The sequence below is a fragment of the Anser anser genome (assembly GCF_964211835.1).
Source record: "Anser anser genome assembly, chromosome: 10".
Classification (NCBI taxonomy): Eukaryota; Metazoa; Chordata; class Aves; order Anseriformes; family Anatidae; genus Anser; species Anser anser.
Window position 1 is genome coordinate 13,847,786 of NC_139730.1, and position 16,506 is coordinate 13,864,291.

Consider the following 16,506-nt stretch of genomic DNA (forward strand, 5'->3'; position numbering starts at 1 on the left):
CACAAAGGGAAAAGGAAGCGAGGCGTTATAAATGAGTTAGCAAGGTGAATCAATACAAATGTTCATAACTGTTCAGCACAGATAATAGAAAGAAAAGCTGTAAAATAAATTGAATCTCATTTACCACTCAGGCAGACTGAAAATATGTCCAGTAAATGAGCAGGGGGCCTCTGCAGGAAAGTCGTAACCAAGAGATGTCACATGAAATTGGGCTTGCTCAGATCCAGAGTCCACTGAGGTCAAATTAATCACTCTCAGTGGTTTAATTGAGATTTGCGTAAGGTTGATGTTGGATTTGTTACTTCTCCTTTCAAGATTAGTCTATTTCTGGAAGTCCTCTTTCAAACAGAAAGAAGTGATACCAGCTTATCTGGAATTCCAGAAAGGGAGCTGTTGACGTGTTTAAGTAGAGCCCTCAATTAATGGAGCTTTGTCTGTTGTGTTGTCCCTCATCCTCGGTGATGATGGCGATGTACTGCTCCCTGGTTAACCTCAAATTCTATTAACTGCGAAGAGCTAAGACACTTCATTTGGGAGATGTGAGACTACAATACTGTAATAAATCAGTAAATGTGTTACTGCAATTTCCTGCCCATATAAGAAATGTCTCTCTATTTTAAAAAAATCTAATAGTGACTTAAGTCTAATATGCTTTATTGGTTTAGATGTCAAATTTCCCGTCAGTATTTATGGAAATCATATATACAAAGTGTGAATGAAGTCAGGCTGCTTGTGGTTTGTGTAGATAAAGCAAATCCTATAAGCAATCAAAACAAAAATAAGATTCGATTGGTTTCCAAAAATAGTACTGAAGATACTTTGTCTTCTTTGTCTAGTGCATTACTAACACTCCAGAAAAATTCTTTGCTGCATATCTCAAGGCTTGACAAGTGTATCGGATTATACGTATCATATGTATACGTATAATATAGTATACGTATGCCTAAACAACTGTAATAGCTTCCAAAGAGCAAATTCAATATAGATGTGCAAAGAACAAGTTTAATAACAATATGTTCACATGCCAGGATGACTGAAGATAGCAGAAGGAAATAAGAATAGCTGGAATAATATAGCGAGCAAAACCAACCAGCCAAACAAACAAACAAAAAAACAACACCCCACCACCACTTGCTGAAGCTCAGCAAGAAGGACAGCATAGAAAATCATATTCTTCACTCCGTAGTTTGCCTGTATCAAAATACAGTCCACACTTCCTAGCACTCAGTTAACCAGTCATATCATAAATTCGAAATTGTTCTGGTAAGGATGTAGGAAAATGAAAGAGGGCCTTACATTCTCTCGATATTTTTAACCAAGTGCGTAGTGAATGCATTGCTATCGTAACTTGCAAATAAAAAGCGAGTATCAGTGATGCTATTTTAAAAACAGAATGCAAGTCATGTCATACAAAAAGCTTTTTATGTGCTGAACTTTCTGACTTTTCTGACAAATCTCTCCTTCCATCTAGCCAAATTGCATACAGTCTTTCACAAATCTGTTTGGAGCTACTCTTTCAATCACAAACAGATTAATGTTAGAAGATCATGTTCAACACAGATTTCCACTACATTGGCTCATTTGTGCCTCCTCCTAATGACTTGACTGAAGCCATGATACCATTTCTTCTCTAAGACATCAGCAAATGTAAATCTGTTCCTCTTAAACTGTCAGCATGAGAGCAGTTGTCCAGGAATGGAAAGTGCCGTTCCTTAACAGCTATTTTCTGCAGGTGAAGCTATCTGCCTCATGTTCACTACAATTTTTTTTACATTTCTACATTTTAATTTTATAAAGCACTACTCAACTTGTATAAGCTGTGATTTTCTTTAATGCAAGTCATTTATACTCTTTCAGAATAAGTGTATTCACAGTAGTGAATTTAGACAGTTTTTGATTTTGACGTATCCTAATTTTGTTTTCATCACAGGTAAACATTATAAGCTGTATGTAAGATGGTGAAGTGTATCTAAGAGCTGCATGCAAAGATTATCCCTCCATCTTCCATTTTAAAAGTTGCTGGCTTTTGACAGGTGAATTTAGGTAAGGGAAAAAACAACCCGAGCAACAATTTAATTATAAAGACAATTGTGTTTAAGTGCCATGTGCTTGGATTTCAAAATGGCCATCATTTGCTTTAGTAGGACCCAAATACAACATTGTGAGCATTCTAATTATTTAATAACTCCTTCACAAATTATCCTGAAGTATTTTAGGCTCTGCAGACTTTACAGACCTATTTTTCTACTTATTTGCACTTAGTGCAGTTATTAATATGTGAAGAAACAGGTTATGAAAGGACACTTCTGATGCGGTATCTGATTTGGCATCAAATCAGGGTACCAGGATTTGTCACAAGCTTCTGAAGCCCTGTACCATGGTGCTGAGCTCAACTACAGGGGACCAAAGAGGCAGCTGGGGACACTCAGACAGCTGCCTGGGAACAATAAACGAGCTTGTTATCGAAGGACAGTGTCAGAGCTGGGCTGGGACCTCCAGAGGCCATCTGGCTCAGCTCTCAGCGCAGGACCAGTTATGTGTGTCATTCCTGAGAGGTGGTTGTGCTACTTGTGACAGCAGCCGAGGCACGTGTAATTTCCCGTGCAATCCATACCAATGCTTGAACTATCGTTGCTGTTTTAGAAATGGAAACCTAAATCGTCCCAGTTAGAATTTAAGCCTCTTACTTCTTATCATTGCTATCCCACAGGAAATGGATCATTCCTAACCATACTTTTACATGTTGGACGCTCCTATCGCTCCCCATTTGTCTTCCCTTTTGGCTAAATAGTCCCCTTGTCCAAAATTTCCTCACAAGCCCGCTTGCCCAGATCTCAGAAGAAGACCTGAACCCCCTATGACTTCAAGCCCGGTGCCCCAGCAGTGTCAAAACCCAGGGTGCAATCTTTCTGTGCTGCCTATACGCGCAGGGTATGTACACGATTATTTACTGATGCCCGCAAATTTGCTTCTCCTGTCCCCCAGGGGGAGCGGGCATGCCGCTGAGGGACCCGGCACCACCGCCCCAGCGGCCCCTCAGCGCTCCCTGACGGGCTGAGGGCAGCCAGGTGCGGGCAGGCAGGTGAGGGCAATGCCTTCACCGGCGCGGATGGCGCATGCGCGGGCGGCAGCACTGGGGTGTGTGTGACTGGGGGGGGCCCGGGCTGCGCAGGGCGGCGGGCGGGAGGGCGGACAGGCGGCGGGCGGCGATGACGTCACCGCGGCGGGACGGCGCGGCGCGGCGGAGAGCGTGAGTGCCCCAGCGCGCGGCCGGGCCGGGGAGGGGCGCGGCGGCGGGGCAAGATGGCGGCGGGCCAGCCCCCACCCCCCCCCAGCCCGCCGAGGCCGGTTGCTACGGGCAACCGCGGAGCCCCTGACGGGGCGGCCGGGTCGGGCAGGGGGCGGCCGGGCCGGGCCGGGCCGGGGGCGCCGCCGCGCTGAGGGAGCGCCCAGGCCCTGTGGCGAGGGGCCCGGGCCCTGACCCGGGCTGCTGCTCGAGCGCGGCCTGAGGGGAGGCCCGGGGGCTGCCCGGCCTGAGGGGGGCCGCGGGTGGGCCGAGTCTTCCCTTAGCCTGAGGGAAAACCCCGCTTCTCAGCGTGATGTTACAGTAAACCTACAGCGTTCTCGCTGCGAGCTTCTCGCTGCGAGCTTCTCTCCTCTGCACACGTTCCTTCTAAATACAGATTCCTGCGTCTGCGTGATTTCCAAGTGCACTGCACTTCTGGGAAGTTATGTGGGCCCCGACTTTTTCCCTTGAATACGTACCTCGATGTGGCCAGCTTTTATTACATCCTTATTACAGTCAAGTGAGGCTTGGTGGTCAAAAGCGGTTTGCTAAGACATCTCGGGGCTGACGGCTCCTTTTGCTTCTCATGTCTTAAGTAATGCTGAAATACACGGGACTTTGTTTTCAAAAACTCAGCTTCCTTCAACCAATGGCAGGCAGATTATTTCAGTGTTTTCTTAAGATCAGGAGGTTGTTTTAAGGCATGCAAACAAGTGCAAATCCTAACAACTGGCTGTTTGTGGGCATGGGTTTTGGCTGTTGGCTTACAGAAAACTCAGCAACATGTGGAGTGGAAGCTGTAATCTGAGAGCAAGGGAACAGCCCGGTTAGGGTAGTACCAATAACAACTGATAACAAAGTCTCCCTAGGGATCTGGCAAAAGGTTAATCTTGTTCTCTGATCTAATTTCTAGAACTTCAGAAGTGCTTTTAACTTTTGTTTAGCATCTGAATCTTAAGAATATGTAAGGACTGTTGCAGGAGAGTTTTTGCACTAATCAGGAGCTGTCTGGGATTTATTTCCACCCTGAAGCCAAGGATTTAGTTTTATTTTAGCATTGTTATAGCAATTATAGAATTTTTTGATAAACCTATAAACGTTTAATCCAATGTACTTCTCCATTTTTGGCAGTGGTTCCCTAGTTCGATACTAGATTAAAATTATTTACTTGATCATAATTAACTTCTATAAGAACTGTCACTTCTTTTTTTTGAGAACAGAAGTTTTTGGTTTTACTTCGCCTCACTGCTACTTATCTGATACGAATTTTCATTATCTCTGATTCATTTTTCTTTTTGAACCTATAAATAGTTTGCCCAGTCCTCTGTCACAGGAAGAATTATTGTTGCCTTCCACTATTCCTGAGCAGTCTGTGCAGTGATTTGTTTGAAGCCCCATAAAATTATTTGTACTGTTTACTATCTTATTACGTAGGCATATTTTTTTTTCTGTGGGATCATTCTCTTCTAGTTTTCTTCTTGGGCTGCTTTTATTAAGGAGCTATGCAAATACTCTACAATAACTGTCCTCTGAAAATGTTAAAATGTTCATTAGATGTCCTTGACATAAATGCTGCTAAGAAGCTAAAATTAGTTTCAGAGTTGGTATAAGTACAGTTGATCAACTGCATTTATTTTGACACAGATATGAAAACTCAATGGGGTCATCCAAAAACGTAATAAATGAGCCCGTTGACATGGAGGAAGGCTATAACATGATGGTAAGTCGTTCAGCTATTATAACAGTATGCTATACATACCTGTTGTGATTATATCATAAGTAATGAAAAGATAATATATGGCAAAAATAAAAAAAACATAATTCTGAGATGTTGAAATGGGAGTATCATCTGTAAGATATAAATAATCTATGCACAGTTTTTAGCACTTAAAAAGTCATCATTGAAGTACTAATATCTACTTTTGGACACAGCGTCTCAAAGAAAGATGGAATCTGTTGGAGACAGTCTTGGAAAGAAAACCTTAGGTGCTCAGATTCAGAAAACCTGAAGTCTGAGATACGGAAAATAGGTGAAAGAAGACTAAAGGGGTAGAAATAATAAGCTTGGAAGATGGGAGGACCGATGGAGAATGGAATGGAAAAGAACACCGTAAAAATAATAGGGAAAAAAAGAAAATTCAAATGGCTTCAAAGTCTCTGTGTATGTATGGCAAGAATGAGTAGGTTTATGTAGGAAAGCTGTAGAGATCATGCAGAGTGAATGTTGCCTGCTGGTGGAGGATTCAAAAGATCCAGTAAATGAGGAAAGATTTATATGTATACTTACTCCATTTTGGCAGCAGGATGCTATAGATTAGCTCTACTTCCAGGTAAGGAGAGAGGATTTTTCTTTACTTGAGGATAAATTAATGCAAAATGTAGCTTGAACATTCTTATCTTGTTTTAAGACAGGTGCGTTTCAGAGACAGTTAAGGTAAATCAAAATTATTTGACTCAGTTGTGAAGGTACCATAGGTATTTATATCAGGGATTTATATAGTAGTTAAGCTGATTTTAAAATAGTTATGTGATATTTGTGAGTCTTTAACTCTCTGATGATGAAAAATTTCTTGTTAAGCAACAAGGGAATAAAAACCCCAAACAAACTTGATTCAAAGAAATGGACACTTACTAAAATTTCCTAATGAGAACAGGCAATTATATAGAACAAGAATAGACTAGAACCTATTTAGTGTAGATCCTGTTTATTCATGTGCTTTGCTTGGCTTTCTCTGGATCAAACCATATTATTTGCTTTTTTATTCATCGCCTTTTTCAAAAGTTCACTTAATAGTTTTGCTGTGGTTTTTCTATTATTTAGTAATAACTCAAGGTGGTTCTGTGGGGCACTAGATGGCACACTGCAGCTTTGAAATGAGCAATTGAGGGCATCTGAATGAGAAACTTAGCCTAATGTTGCTATATAAGCATTCAAGTAAAAGTAGCTTTTTGTTTCTATTGCATTTTCTACCATCCTGATAAATTATAACTACTTACCTTTATATTCATTTTTACTGCATTTTCTTTCTAAAGATGTGCTAGTACAAGTGCATAACAAAGTGCTTGCAGGCTTGAGTCATATGATGGTACGAGTGAAAAGAGGAATGCGTCTTCTGACTAGTGCCGTATAAAATCAGTCTGTTAGTGCGTAAAATAACGTTTAGATCTATGTGAGTTTGTCAGTTTTAAAGATACCTTGCTCAGTGGCTTTGTGCTATCACTGTATATAGACTTCACATTATGGTATATAGCTTGGCTTTGTTTCAGATTAATTTCTGAGGAGTAACTTGATGCAGTTTAGAAGAGGCAAGATTTTGTCTAGTTGGTATCTGTCAGCTGATACAAGTATTTCTTAACATGTTTGGTTTCAAGGATCTCGTGATGGTATCTTTTTCAAGTGCAAAGAACGTGTTTCCTAGGTAAGCAAAGTTCCTCCTCAGCGCCTCTCATTTTCTGTGAACAGCTGCAGCTTTCTAGTAAAAACAGCTAACTGTAGCTGCCAGGAAATACTTTCTAGGTTCTGGTCTTCTCTGAAACAGAAGCGTTTTTTTTTTTTTTTAATATATATTTTTAGATGGTTCTGATAAATCCTGTGCCTGTCTCCAGGCTCTTTTCAGTCACCTAGCACATGTATTTTGGTATTATGCAGCTTTTTTCTTGATTAATTAGTTCTATTTAACTCAAGGTAACTAAAGCATTTTGAAGTCTGCTGTGATGTTCTTACAGCATTGATGATGAGTTAAATGGAGGTTAAAAAAAAAAGTGTGGCGTAGACACCCATTCTGAGCAATGGGGTAAGAACTCATGTCATTTTGATGAATCAGGATGCTTATCAGATAGAAAAACGATTGTGAAAACAAGTGCATTTTGAACAATTAGTGAAATAAGTTATCTGCAAACTCCCTTTGAATGGTTTAACCACATACTGGATGAAATTTATACCTGTATACATATACATACGCACACGTTTTCTGTTCCTGTATTTCTTGTTTTCAGGCTTCTTTCCAGCGCTCTAATAGCCATGATAAAGTGAGGAAAATAGTTGCAGAAGAGGGACGTACAGCAAGGAACCTGATTGCATGGAGTGTTCCACTGGAAAACAAAGATGATGATGGTAAGTATTCAACTGTCTTCCCCCAACGTTTTTGTCTCCTGTCCCTTTGTTCACTGGAGTTGCTTGCATGGAAACATGTTTCTGACGTAGGATTTCTCATTTTAAACAAAAGATTGTTTCGTGTCCATAGCATAGTTTTAAAACTTTTTTTTTTCAAAATGTATACCCTGCAGTTGACAGTTCACTATAGAACCTTTTCAGTAACAGATAAAAAACTTGTTATTTTTCTGTAACAGACATCTAAGACTGTCCTGTCTTGCTGATACTATCAAGATACCTATGTAATATAATAATGTTATCTTAAAATACTGGGCTTGGAAAAGGTTGTTAAAAGCCAGTCTTAGGTAACTTGGGGTTTCAGATTGGTAGGGATGCCTTAGAGCAATTCAACAAATTGCTCTCTATGCTCTAAAACAAATAACTTCTTTTACTATCGCTTCAGTCTCTGTTTAACATCTGTGAAGAGCCTTTAAGAAAGGGAATATTTGGGGACAGCTTTCTGTAATGTGAGACCTCAGAACAATTTTGTTACTGTTGTAATATTCTCTCTTGGCCTGATGGCTTAAGCAGACAGGAATTGACGTTGGATTTTCATACTGCTCAAGCTGTTCCAGATGTCTGAAAGCTGTTTTTGAGGCCCTCATCTCAATTTTTTTTGTAGCTCACCTGTCCCTGTGGAGGTGCTGCTGCTTTTGAGACTTGGGCAGGAGTGTCTAAAAGTGGTGGGGTTTGTTTGTTTGTTTTGTTTTTCCTGTGAGGGTGGTTGAACACTGGAATAAGTTCCCCGATGAATCTGTGGGCAACCTTAATCCTTGAAGATGCTCTAAACCTTACTGGATGTAGTCCTGGGAAGCCTTCTGTAGCTGACCCTGCTTTGAGCAGGGAGGTTGGATTAGGTGATCTCCAGAGGTTCATTCCAACCTCAGCTATTCTGTGTATTTGGCCAGTGGAAAAGATATTTCTAGGATCAGTTGTGCCTGTTTTACAAAGTAATTAACCTTCTGTCTGCAGCAAACCAAAGCAAAGTTTAAAATGTCTTTGTGGCTTGCTTTATGCTCTAAGCTGTACTTGTGATTTTTTTTCCTTCCTTTTAAAGCTGAAAGGTCTGAAGTCACATGAGAGAATGAAGTGCATGAAAACCTGTTCAGCTGTCTGTGTGTGGGCATTTGTATGGGTTTCATCAAGGAAATTGTGTTCAGTTGAGAATGCAGAGCTGTACCTTTGTTAACAGTGACAAGTAGGATGATAGAAAGCATGTATTTTTCAACTAAACATCGTAAACCTAATTACAAGTGTCCACGTTTACAAGCGTTGGTTTTGGGTTCTGACCCTGAAGTAAACTTCAGCATGGTCCCAGTTACCTAGTGCCTTGGACTGTCTATCCAAAGCAGATGACCTCAGGGCTTTTGTAGAGTGACACTTCTAGTAAGCACTAGCTGGTCAGCAGAAAAACATGCACTGTGCATCTTTCCTAGCTTTACGTAGGAAGAAAAAATGAAACAACATCCAGTTGTCAAGAAGTGCATGACAGGTTTCTTGATCAAGCAGAAGCAATGAAGCTACCATGTTTTCTTTTTAGGTAAGATAGAAAGATGTGACACAATAATAGAAATAGTTTAAGACTTAACCATAATCTGCCAAAGCAAAACACACACAGTAGAACACAGATTTGGACCACAAGTAGCAGTCTCCAGAAGATGAATTTATTTATTTACTAGTCTTAAAACTGCCTACAGATTCTTGAGTATGTTGTCACTATTGGAACCAGGGCACAGGATGGGAGGTGCAGGGCAGCCCCCATGGCCGAACGGCAGCCTTTCTCTCTGGCAAGCCAAATGGCCTGGGGGAGCCAGCCCCAGAAAAGGGGCCCTCAGCCCCCCCAACCTCCTCCTTGTCCACATGAGGGCATCTTCCAGGCTGCTCCCAACACAGCTGCCTTTGGCCACATGTGGAACACTCCATCACAGAGGCTTGCTGAGGTCACAGTGGCCACCACTGCCCCGCCTTTGCTGCGGGCCCTATAAAACAGGCCCCCTGCAGCTGGCCCAGCATTCGCTGAGCATCTAGGCCCTCTGACTGCCAGCTTGTGCGGCAGGAAGGAGACTAGAAGAGCAAGGTGAGCAGCAGGCGTCCTTGGTGTGCGAGGACAGCCATGCAGTCCAGTGAAGCACCAAGAAGGAAAGCACCTGAGCAGAAGATGTGTCGTGGGCGGAGGGATAGCGCCGGTGGCACAAGAGATACCAGTGCCCAAGGGACCTCTGGCGCCCAGCACACAGACAGGTACAGGCAGTACCGTTGGCACCGCAATGATGCGGGGAGCAGGCTGGCCCCTCAAACACCCAGCGACAGGGGGCCTGGGCCTTACCGTAGGAGCAACGGTGATGTGGGGTGAAGGCGGGAGCAGAGGCGTGCCCATGGTCCAGAGCACAGTGCTGGACCCAGTAATGGCCGTAAACCAGATGGCACTGTCGGACCCATTCATGAAAATCAAGCTGACAGTGGCATGGGACCGAGGTGTGGAACTGAACGACCCCCTGGTTCAGCACCTTGGCCTGAGAACATTCCGGACGGAAGGCACCCTGTTTGGGCAGTCCCGGGCAAGGACTGGCTTAGCCTCCTGCCCAACACCGTGGAGCCCATGGAGCTGGATCCACCGGATGTGGAGGAACGGATGGAAGTGGATCCACCTCGGCCAGAAGAGACCTGGGACTACTGCGGCATGCTACATGCTACTACATGCTCTGCTACATCTGAGAGCACCAACAGCATCACAGGAGTGCCCCGCGAGCCCCCTACTCGTTGCTCAGGCTCCATCGCAAGCATTAGCTTGGAGCCACCAAACACCACGGACATCCCACAGACTTGCCTGCAAGATGTCCCGGCAATAAACAGCTCTTGCCGATTCTCAGGGGTTGTGTGAGTGCTTCTTTTTTGGGGGTGGGGGGTGGGGGGGGAATGGGCTAAAGTTGCGCCAGGGGAGGTTTAGGTTGGATGTTAGGAAGAACTTCTTTACCAAAAGGGTTGTTAGGCATTGGAATAGGCTGCCCAGGGAAGTGGTTGAGTCACCATCCCTGGAGGTCTTTGAAAAGACGTTTAGGTGTAGAGCTTAGTGATATGGTTTAGACGAGGACTTGTTAGTGTTAGGTCAGAGGTTGGACTCGGTGATCTTGGAGGTCTCTTCCAACCTAGGTTGGAACAAGGTTGGTTCCAAGCAGAACAGAATTGGGCCCTGAAGTATTTATAGATTCTGGTTTGTACGTTTTACTTTTGGGGAAGGTAGCAGTGTGAATGAGTACAGGTGAAAGGAACATAGAGTATGTTTGAGCTACTTGTGAGTTGGTTCAGTTTTTGTTTAGTCTGTTATATTTTCTACCTTGCTTGTAATATTCTTGTAGATAGTTTCAAGGAAGACTTTTTCCTGAAAAATTGGTGAATGAGAATTGTAGATGAATGTTTGCTCTGAGTATAACATTTTCTTCCACAGCATGAAGAAAGTTAAAGTGATTTTTTTTTTTATTTAGATATTGCCCTTAAATAGTTGTGTGTGACATTAAAACTCAGGTAGCTATAATCATTTCCTTCTTTTGAGCCTAATAGCACCACTGTAATTTTTAAACTTTTTGCCAGTGATGAATTCTTGTTTTTAAAATTTCTTCAGTAAATCATATATTGAGCTTTTTGCAGAAAGAATGTGGTGATAATTGTTTGATGGAAAAATGCCCTGTGGAAAGGAACTTGTGGCTAATGAGAGTCTGGCAGAGCCAGATCCTTTATCTCTTGACCCTTGTCTTGGCACATATGTCGGTGTCAGTGAGCTCTGATTCATTTTATGCTGATCTTTCAATATGTATTTTGTCCCAGAGGAACAATACATCAATATTATGAATTAGGACAGTTCGTACTCGTTCAGGGGCTGTGTAAATCAGGCCAAAAGTTCAGGTAGCCTCAGCTGATCCTGCAACTTATGTGCAAAGCAGAATTTTATCTTCGTGTTGTTTTTTTTCTGCTTGTAATATTCAGAGATCCTGCACTGGCAGCAGTAGTGTGAGATTTAACATTTTATATTACGTACTGTTACTAATTATGGGATTTTTTTTTTCTGCAGGAACAGTGAAGATATGGCCATTTGCTAGAGTTAGTGTTACACAGGCTTATTAAATTTCTGGACTCATTTGTTCCGTTTGTGTATCCTTGCTTATTTGATTTCTTTATTTGCTTGTGTTCTTGCTATTTAACTTTTCCACTGAAAGACTTCTGCATTTTACATAGAGCTCATGGATAAGAGGGCAATGATGATAGGAATTGCAATCCAAACCTTCTAATTCCTTAAGGGAAATACATAATTCCTGTCAGTAAGAAACAATACCATAAGAAGGAGGGAAGTTTCTGGAACAGTAGGTAGCACTTCTGTAACGTGTGTTGGAGCAGCATGCACCCTTGTATCAGATCTGAGATTCTAGTTATGAATACAGATCAATGACATGAGAAAATCCACCTCAAAACGTGATGACAACAGTTTAGATGAGGTATGGAACAATAACACATTTCATCCGTTGCATTTAAGGTATTCCTTCACAGAATTCATCAATCTGCAGCAGACTGTGTGTTTTTGGATGGACTAACAATGCAGTTGACTTTGTGTGCTATTACAATTGTGAAAAAAACAGTAGTCTGATATTCTGTCTCGAAAATTAAATTGCCGTTCCAAACCCATGGCCACAAATCGCCCATTACAGGCACCTATTGTATCTTGCCCTATTTGGAAAGCTGTGATCATTCTGGTAGAGGACTTCAGAAGTTTTTCCTTTTAAATTATTTGATACGCCCAGCATGAAACTTGAGGTGCTGCATGCTGCAGTGCACCACACACAGATTTTATTTACAAAATCTAAACCATGGTATTAGTGACAGTTAAAATGTCTCAGAAGCTTGACATCTAAATGTTAACAAAATGTAGGGTACCTTTATAACTTAAGGGATGTGTCAAAAACTGGAAAATCTTGTATGTGTAACTGTTCCGTTATTTGTTTAAAATCATTTTGGCTCTCAACACATAGAAGTCACTTGTAGATTAAGCATTTCAGTGTAAGGAAACACATTTTATTGGTTGAAAGGTACCTGGCACACTTTAGAGAGCCTGCAGAATAATCCACTCCTTTAGCAAGAGCCTGGTGCAGTAAGTAGGTTTTGCAGTGTGTGATGAAAGAGATGAAACTTGGCTCTCTTTGGCCAAGCTAGGAGGTCTACGAGTCATGACTGAAAGCCTTGTGTGTAAGCGCTAGCAACGTTGGACCTGACTGTAACTGGCGATATAATGTGAAGGGAAAGGTATTCTTTAAGACTCCTTAGTTTCAGACCTTGAACTTTGTTGAAATGAATGGGACACAGTCTAGTGCTGTTACGTGAATACTGGGCCAGTTATATTCTGGATGAGACTGTGACAGTAATTTGTTTAAAAAAAAATTCCATGCAAAATTCATTGCTGTAATTCAGGCTGGGATGGAAAAACATGGAGAGTTTTGACTATATCCATCCTTGAAAGTAATTTCTCCAGTTTTTTTGCATTGTACAGTTGTAAATGCAATTTTTCTTACTATAGAAACTTTTAAGAAGAGCTGATTTATAGCAATATTATACATTTCAATATGTTTCTTCATTTAAGGGGTTGAATGTAATCAGTATCATCCAGTTGCTTCCTCCAGGGAAACATCTTACTTGATGTGAACTTCAATTACTTGAACTTCAGACAACCAGGTCTTATCCATGCCTCATTTTTGCAAAAATGTTTCTTAGGATGGAAAAACGCATCAGCTGGAGCTAGTAAGAGAGATTGCGGAGTACAGATTGGTGAAATGTGGGACTAGTCCTGCAGTATAGACCCTGCTCCTTACATGGAGGAAGAGAGGTGACATTGCTCATGCCCTGTGTAAGAACTGGAGGGAAAGAAAAGAACGGTTCATTACCCAGTTGTGTCCTCAGATTCTTCCAGAGAGGTGAAAAGAAAGAAAATTGAACATTTTTATAATTTCTGCTGAAGATCGGATGATAAACAAAGGTACTGAAACAATAGAGATATGTCTGTCTCAGTGAGAACAGAAATGGCTGCTCTTAAGAAATATAAAGCTGATTTTCACACTTCTTTCATCAAAAAAGAAGAGAGATGTGAGGGGTGATTGTTAGTGTAACAGAAGGCTTTTGAAAATAGTTTATCGGTAGCCTTTTTTGGGAGATATTAACGCTTCAGCATTTTGTGACAGGAAGTCTTCACAAATCATAAACCCGGTGTGTTTGATATTTAATTACCAGACAGAGGAAATGGACCTCAAGTATAAAATACGACTGGCTCCCTGAATGCTTCAAAACTGTGCTGCTTTATATATTTCATATTGGCAACTTAATAGCTAATGAGATGATCATCTTTTGTCGCTATTGTTCTTTCCTTAAAATTCAGTAAAAGCCTAGTAGGTAATGCCCTTCACATGTCGCTGCATCCCTGTGCCTCGGCTAGCAGTGCTGGTATTGTACGGTTACACACAATATATCCATAACCATCGAACAGCGCTCCTGTGTTGTCACTGCTTGTGAGTATAGAGGGACAAAAGCAGAAAGGAAGTACTCTTCTAATAACCAGAGGCATTTGTTAGCAGAAAGAGGGAAAAGCTTGGAACTCTGATTGCTGATGAAAGATGGAACTTCTTGGCCCATACATTGAAGAAGTTGTTTAAGAAAAATTAGCCCTTGCCACGCATTATTTGCTTTTAAGTCCGCAACACACAGTGTTTATGTGAGTTTTCTTGTCTCTACACGTATGCCTTACATAGAAAGTGCCTGAAAACTTGCTTTTATCTTTACAGGTGACTTGTTCAGACATTTCCCAGTTCTTAGATGATGGATTGTTTTTTGTGTTGTTGTTTTTTTTTTTTGTAGAATCTAGGGACAGTAACGTTTTTATCCATCTGTCCTCTTTTAGTTCTGACACACCGGTATTTGTTTGTAAGTCTTTTCACTGCAAGTTCTGTGTGCCTTTGCACTCAACTGTAAGCATTGCACCTCTTATATTTTCAGAATGTAAATTATTTCAGAGTAGAGACTTCGGTGATTGAAATTCTTCAGTTCTCATAACCATGACATAGAATTGGTCCACAGTTCAAGCTTTTTAGTAGATAGGAAGTTTTAATACATTTGGTAGCTGAATCATTTTTTTCCTGAATGATGCTAAATTGATCTTAATATATTAATTTGTACCTGTTGTTTTCGCTTATGTAGCATTTCAAAAATTCATTATCAAGCAAATAATTTTTAATTTGCCGCAAATAATTTTTAATTTGCCTTAAAATTAAAGGCCTCGTTCTGTAGAACAGCCAGTGATGCAAACCAGCTGGACAATTGCTTGATTAAAACAGGTTTACAGCTGCTTTACATAACCAGCACAATGTAAAACAGCTGGACCGCGTTAGGGAATCTGGCCTAAGTACTGCTAAAAACTGAACTGAACAATTCTGAAATTCAGGAATGATCTCTGTGATCTGTGAAGGAACTGTATTCAATTAGTTCATTCATTTGCCTGGCTTCATCAAGCTAAATAATCTTGAAACTTTTATTTAGATCTGTGCTAGAGAGTACTCTTGTCATAGTTAGTGTTTTGTCTTACTTGCTCATATTTTTGTTAATTGAATGCTCTGATTTTCATGTTGGAGGAATAAAAAACAAAATAAAACAAACAAACCAACTTGGAAATTACCCTTGAGCAGATATCGAAGATTAAATGTAAGTGTGTCACGTTGGTTCAGGCTAACAGAAATTTAGAGCCTTGCAAAGATAACTCTTAATAAGTTAAGAAATTGCCCCAGACATCATTGAGACCTGAAATCATCATAACTGTGGGCATTTAAACTGATCTTGGAAGCATAGCTGTTAAGTGCATTTCATATAAGCAACAGACCAGTGCTTTTGAGAATAAATTTGAGATCTTGAGCGGACAGTCTCATGCTCTGGAAATATTTTTATTTATTTATTTATTTTTCCTTCTTCCTTTGCCTACCTAAATGTAAGTGAACTAAATCTGAATTGAGTTTTGTTTTTCCCCATCTTTCTTGGCAGAAAATATCTTAATCTACTGGTAGGGTTGTTAGAACAGTTCAAGGAAAAGTGAATGATTTTATTTTTATTTTCTGAGAAAGATATCCCTTGTTTTAATTCTGTAATAACATCTCATTATTATTGAACAGTCATTCAAGAGCAGACTTTTTAAAATTTATATGGAAAACTGGTATTGTATCTGACATCTCTGTAGTGATGTGATTTTCAGTGGCACTGAGCATTTGCAAGTAGGTTATCCTTGTTGAACGAAGTCTGTAGTTCTTGACTTTTTTTTTTTCATTTTCTGTGTGTCTTCTAGCATCATCCTCATTCTGAACTGTTGAATATATATTTGGAATGTAAAATTTTATGAACTTTTAAACTTACTAATTGTGCCCATGTCAGTATATTACAAGATGTGATATGTGCATTTCAGAATGCTGTATCTAATGAAAAGCATTATTTTTGATGAAAAATGCTTCTCCCATAGGAAAATCCAAATGGCAGGCTGGCGGAAAAACAAAGAGGGTGACTCAAGGAACACATAAGGCTGCAAAACAGGTATCTGCTCATTTTTTATTGTGATTATGACATAAAATTTACAACACAAAAGTGATTTTTGATACCATTGATGCATTATTTGCTGAATAATACATACAAAAGTGCACATATCGTATTTTCAAAGGATATGAGTTGCAAAGTTAAGCATTCCAAAGTTTTAAAATGCCAGAATTTACACTGCCTTCCTCAGTCTTTATTTTTGGCATTTCTTAACCTCTGGGTGTGTGGCTTTTTGACATTAAAGTTATTTTAATCCAGTGCAGTTCAACAATCAACTAATTCTTCCTGTAAGTGTGGTGCTTATACAAAGGCTACCATTCTGCCAAATTTCCGAAATTAAGGAAATGCTTTATTTTCTTATGAGTTAACAGCTGAGAAGTTTTTGTTTAAAGTTTCAGTGTATAGTATTTTGGGAAGAAAAAAAATCAGGCCAGGTGAGTAAAATTTCAGAGAGTTCCAACTGGGA

At 40.5% G+C, this 16,506-nt stretch overlaps 1 protein-coding gene across 7 annotated transcripts in view; it reads left to right on the plus strand.

Moving 5' to 3' along the window:
• Nucleotides 1-16,506, plus strand: part of SCAPER (S-phase cyclin A associated protein in the ER) — a 241,814-nt gene that overhangs the window by 81,627 nt on the left and 143,681 nt on the right. The window contains exons 1-5 of one of the 7 annotated variants that reach the window (XM_083850812.1): nucleotides 3,212-3,250; nucleotides 4,931-5,006; nucleotides 7,283-7,400; nucleotides 13,194-13,455; nucleotides 15,970-16,040. In XM_083850812.1, the coding sequence (XP_083706938.1) occupies nucleotides 13,443-13,455; nucleotides 15,970-16,040 (84 nt within the window). In that variant the 5' untranslated portion in view covers nucleotides 3,212-3,250; nucleotides 4,931-5,006; nucleotides 7,283-7,400; nucleotides 13,194-13,442. Of the gene's footprint in view, nucleotides 1-3,172; nucleotides 3,251-4,930; nucleotides 5,007-6,686; nucleotides 6,706-7,282; nucleotides 7,401-13,193; nucleotides 13,456-13,481; nucleotides 15,168-15,969; nucleotides 16,041-16,506 lie in introns of those variants that run through there. The other 6 variants (XM_083850811.1, XM_083850808.1, XM_083850809.1 and 3 more) reach the window with 6 other exon arrangements.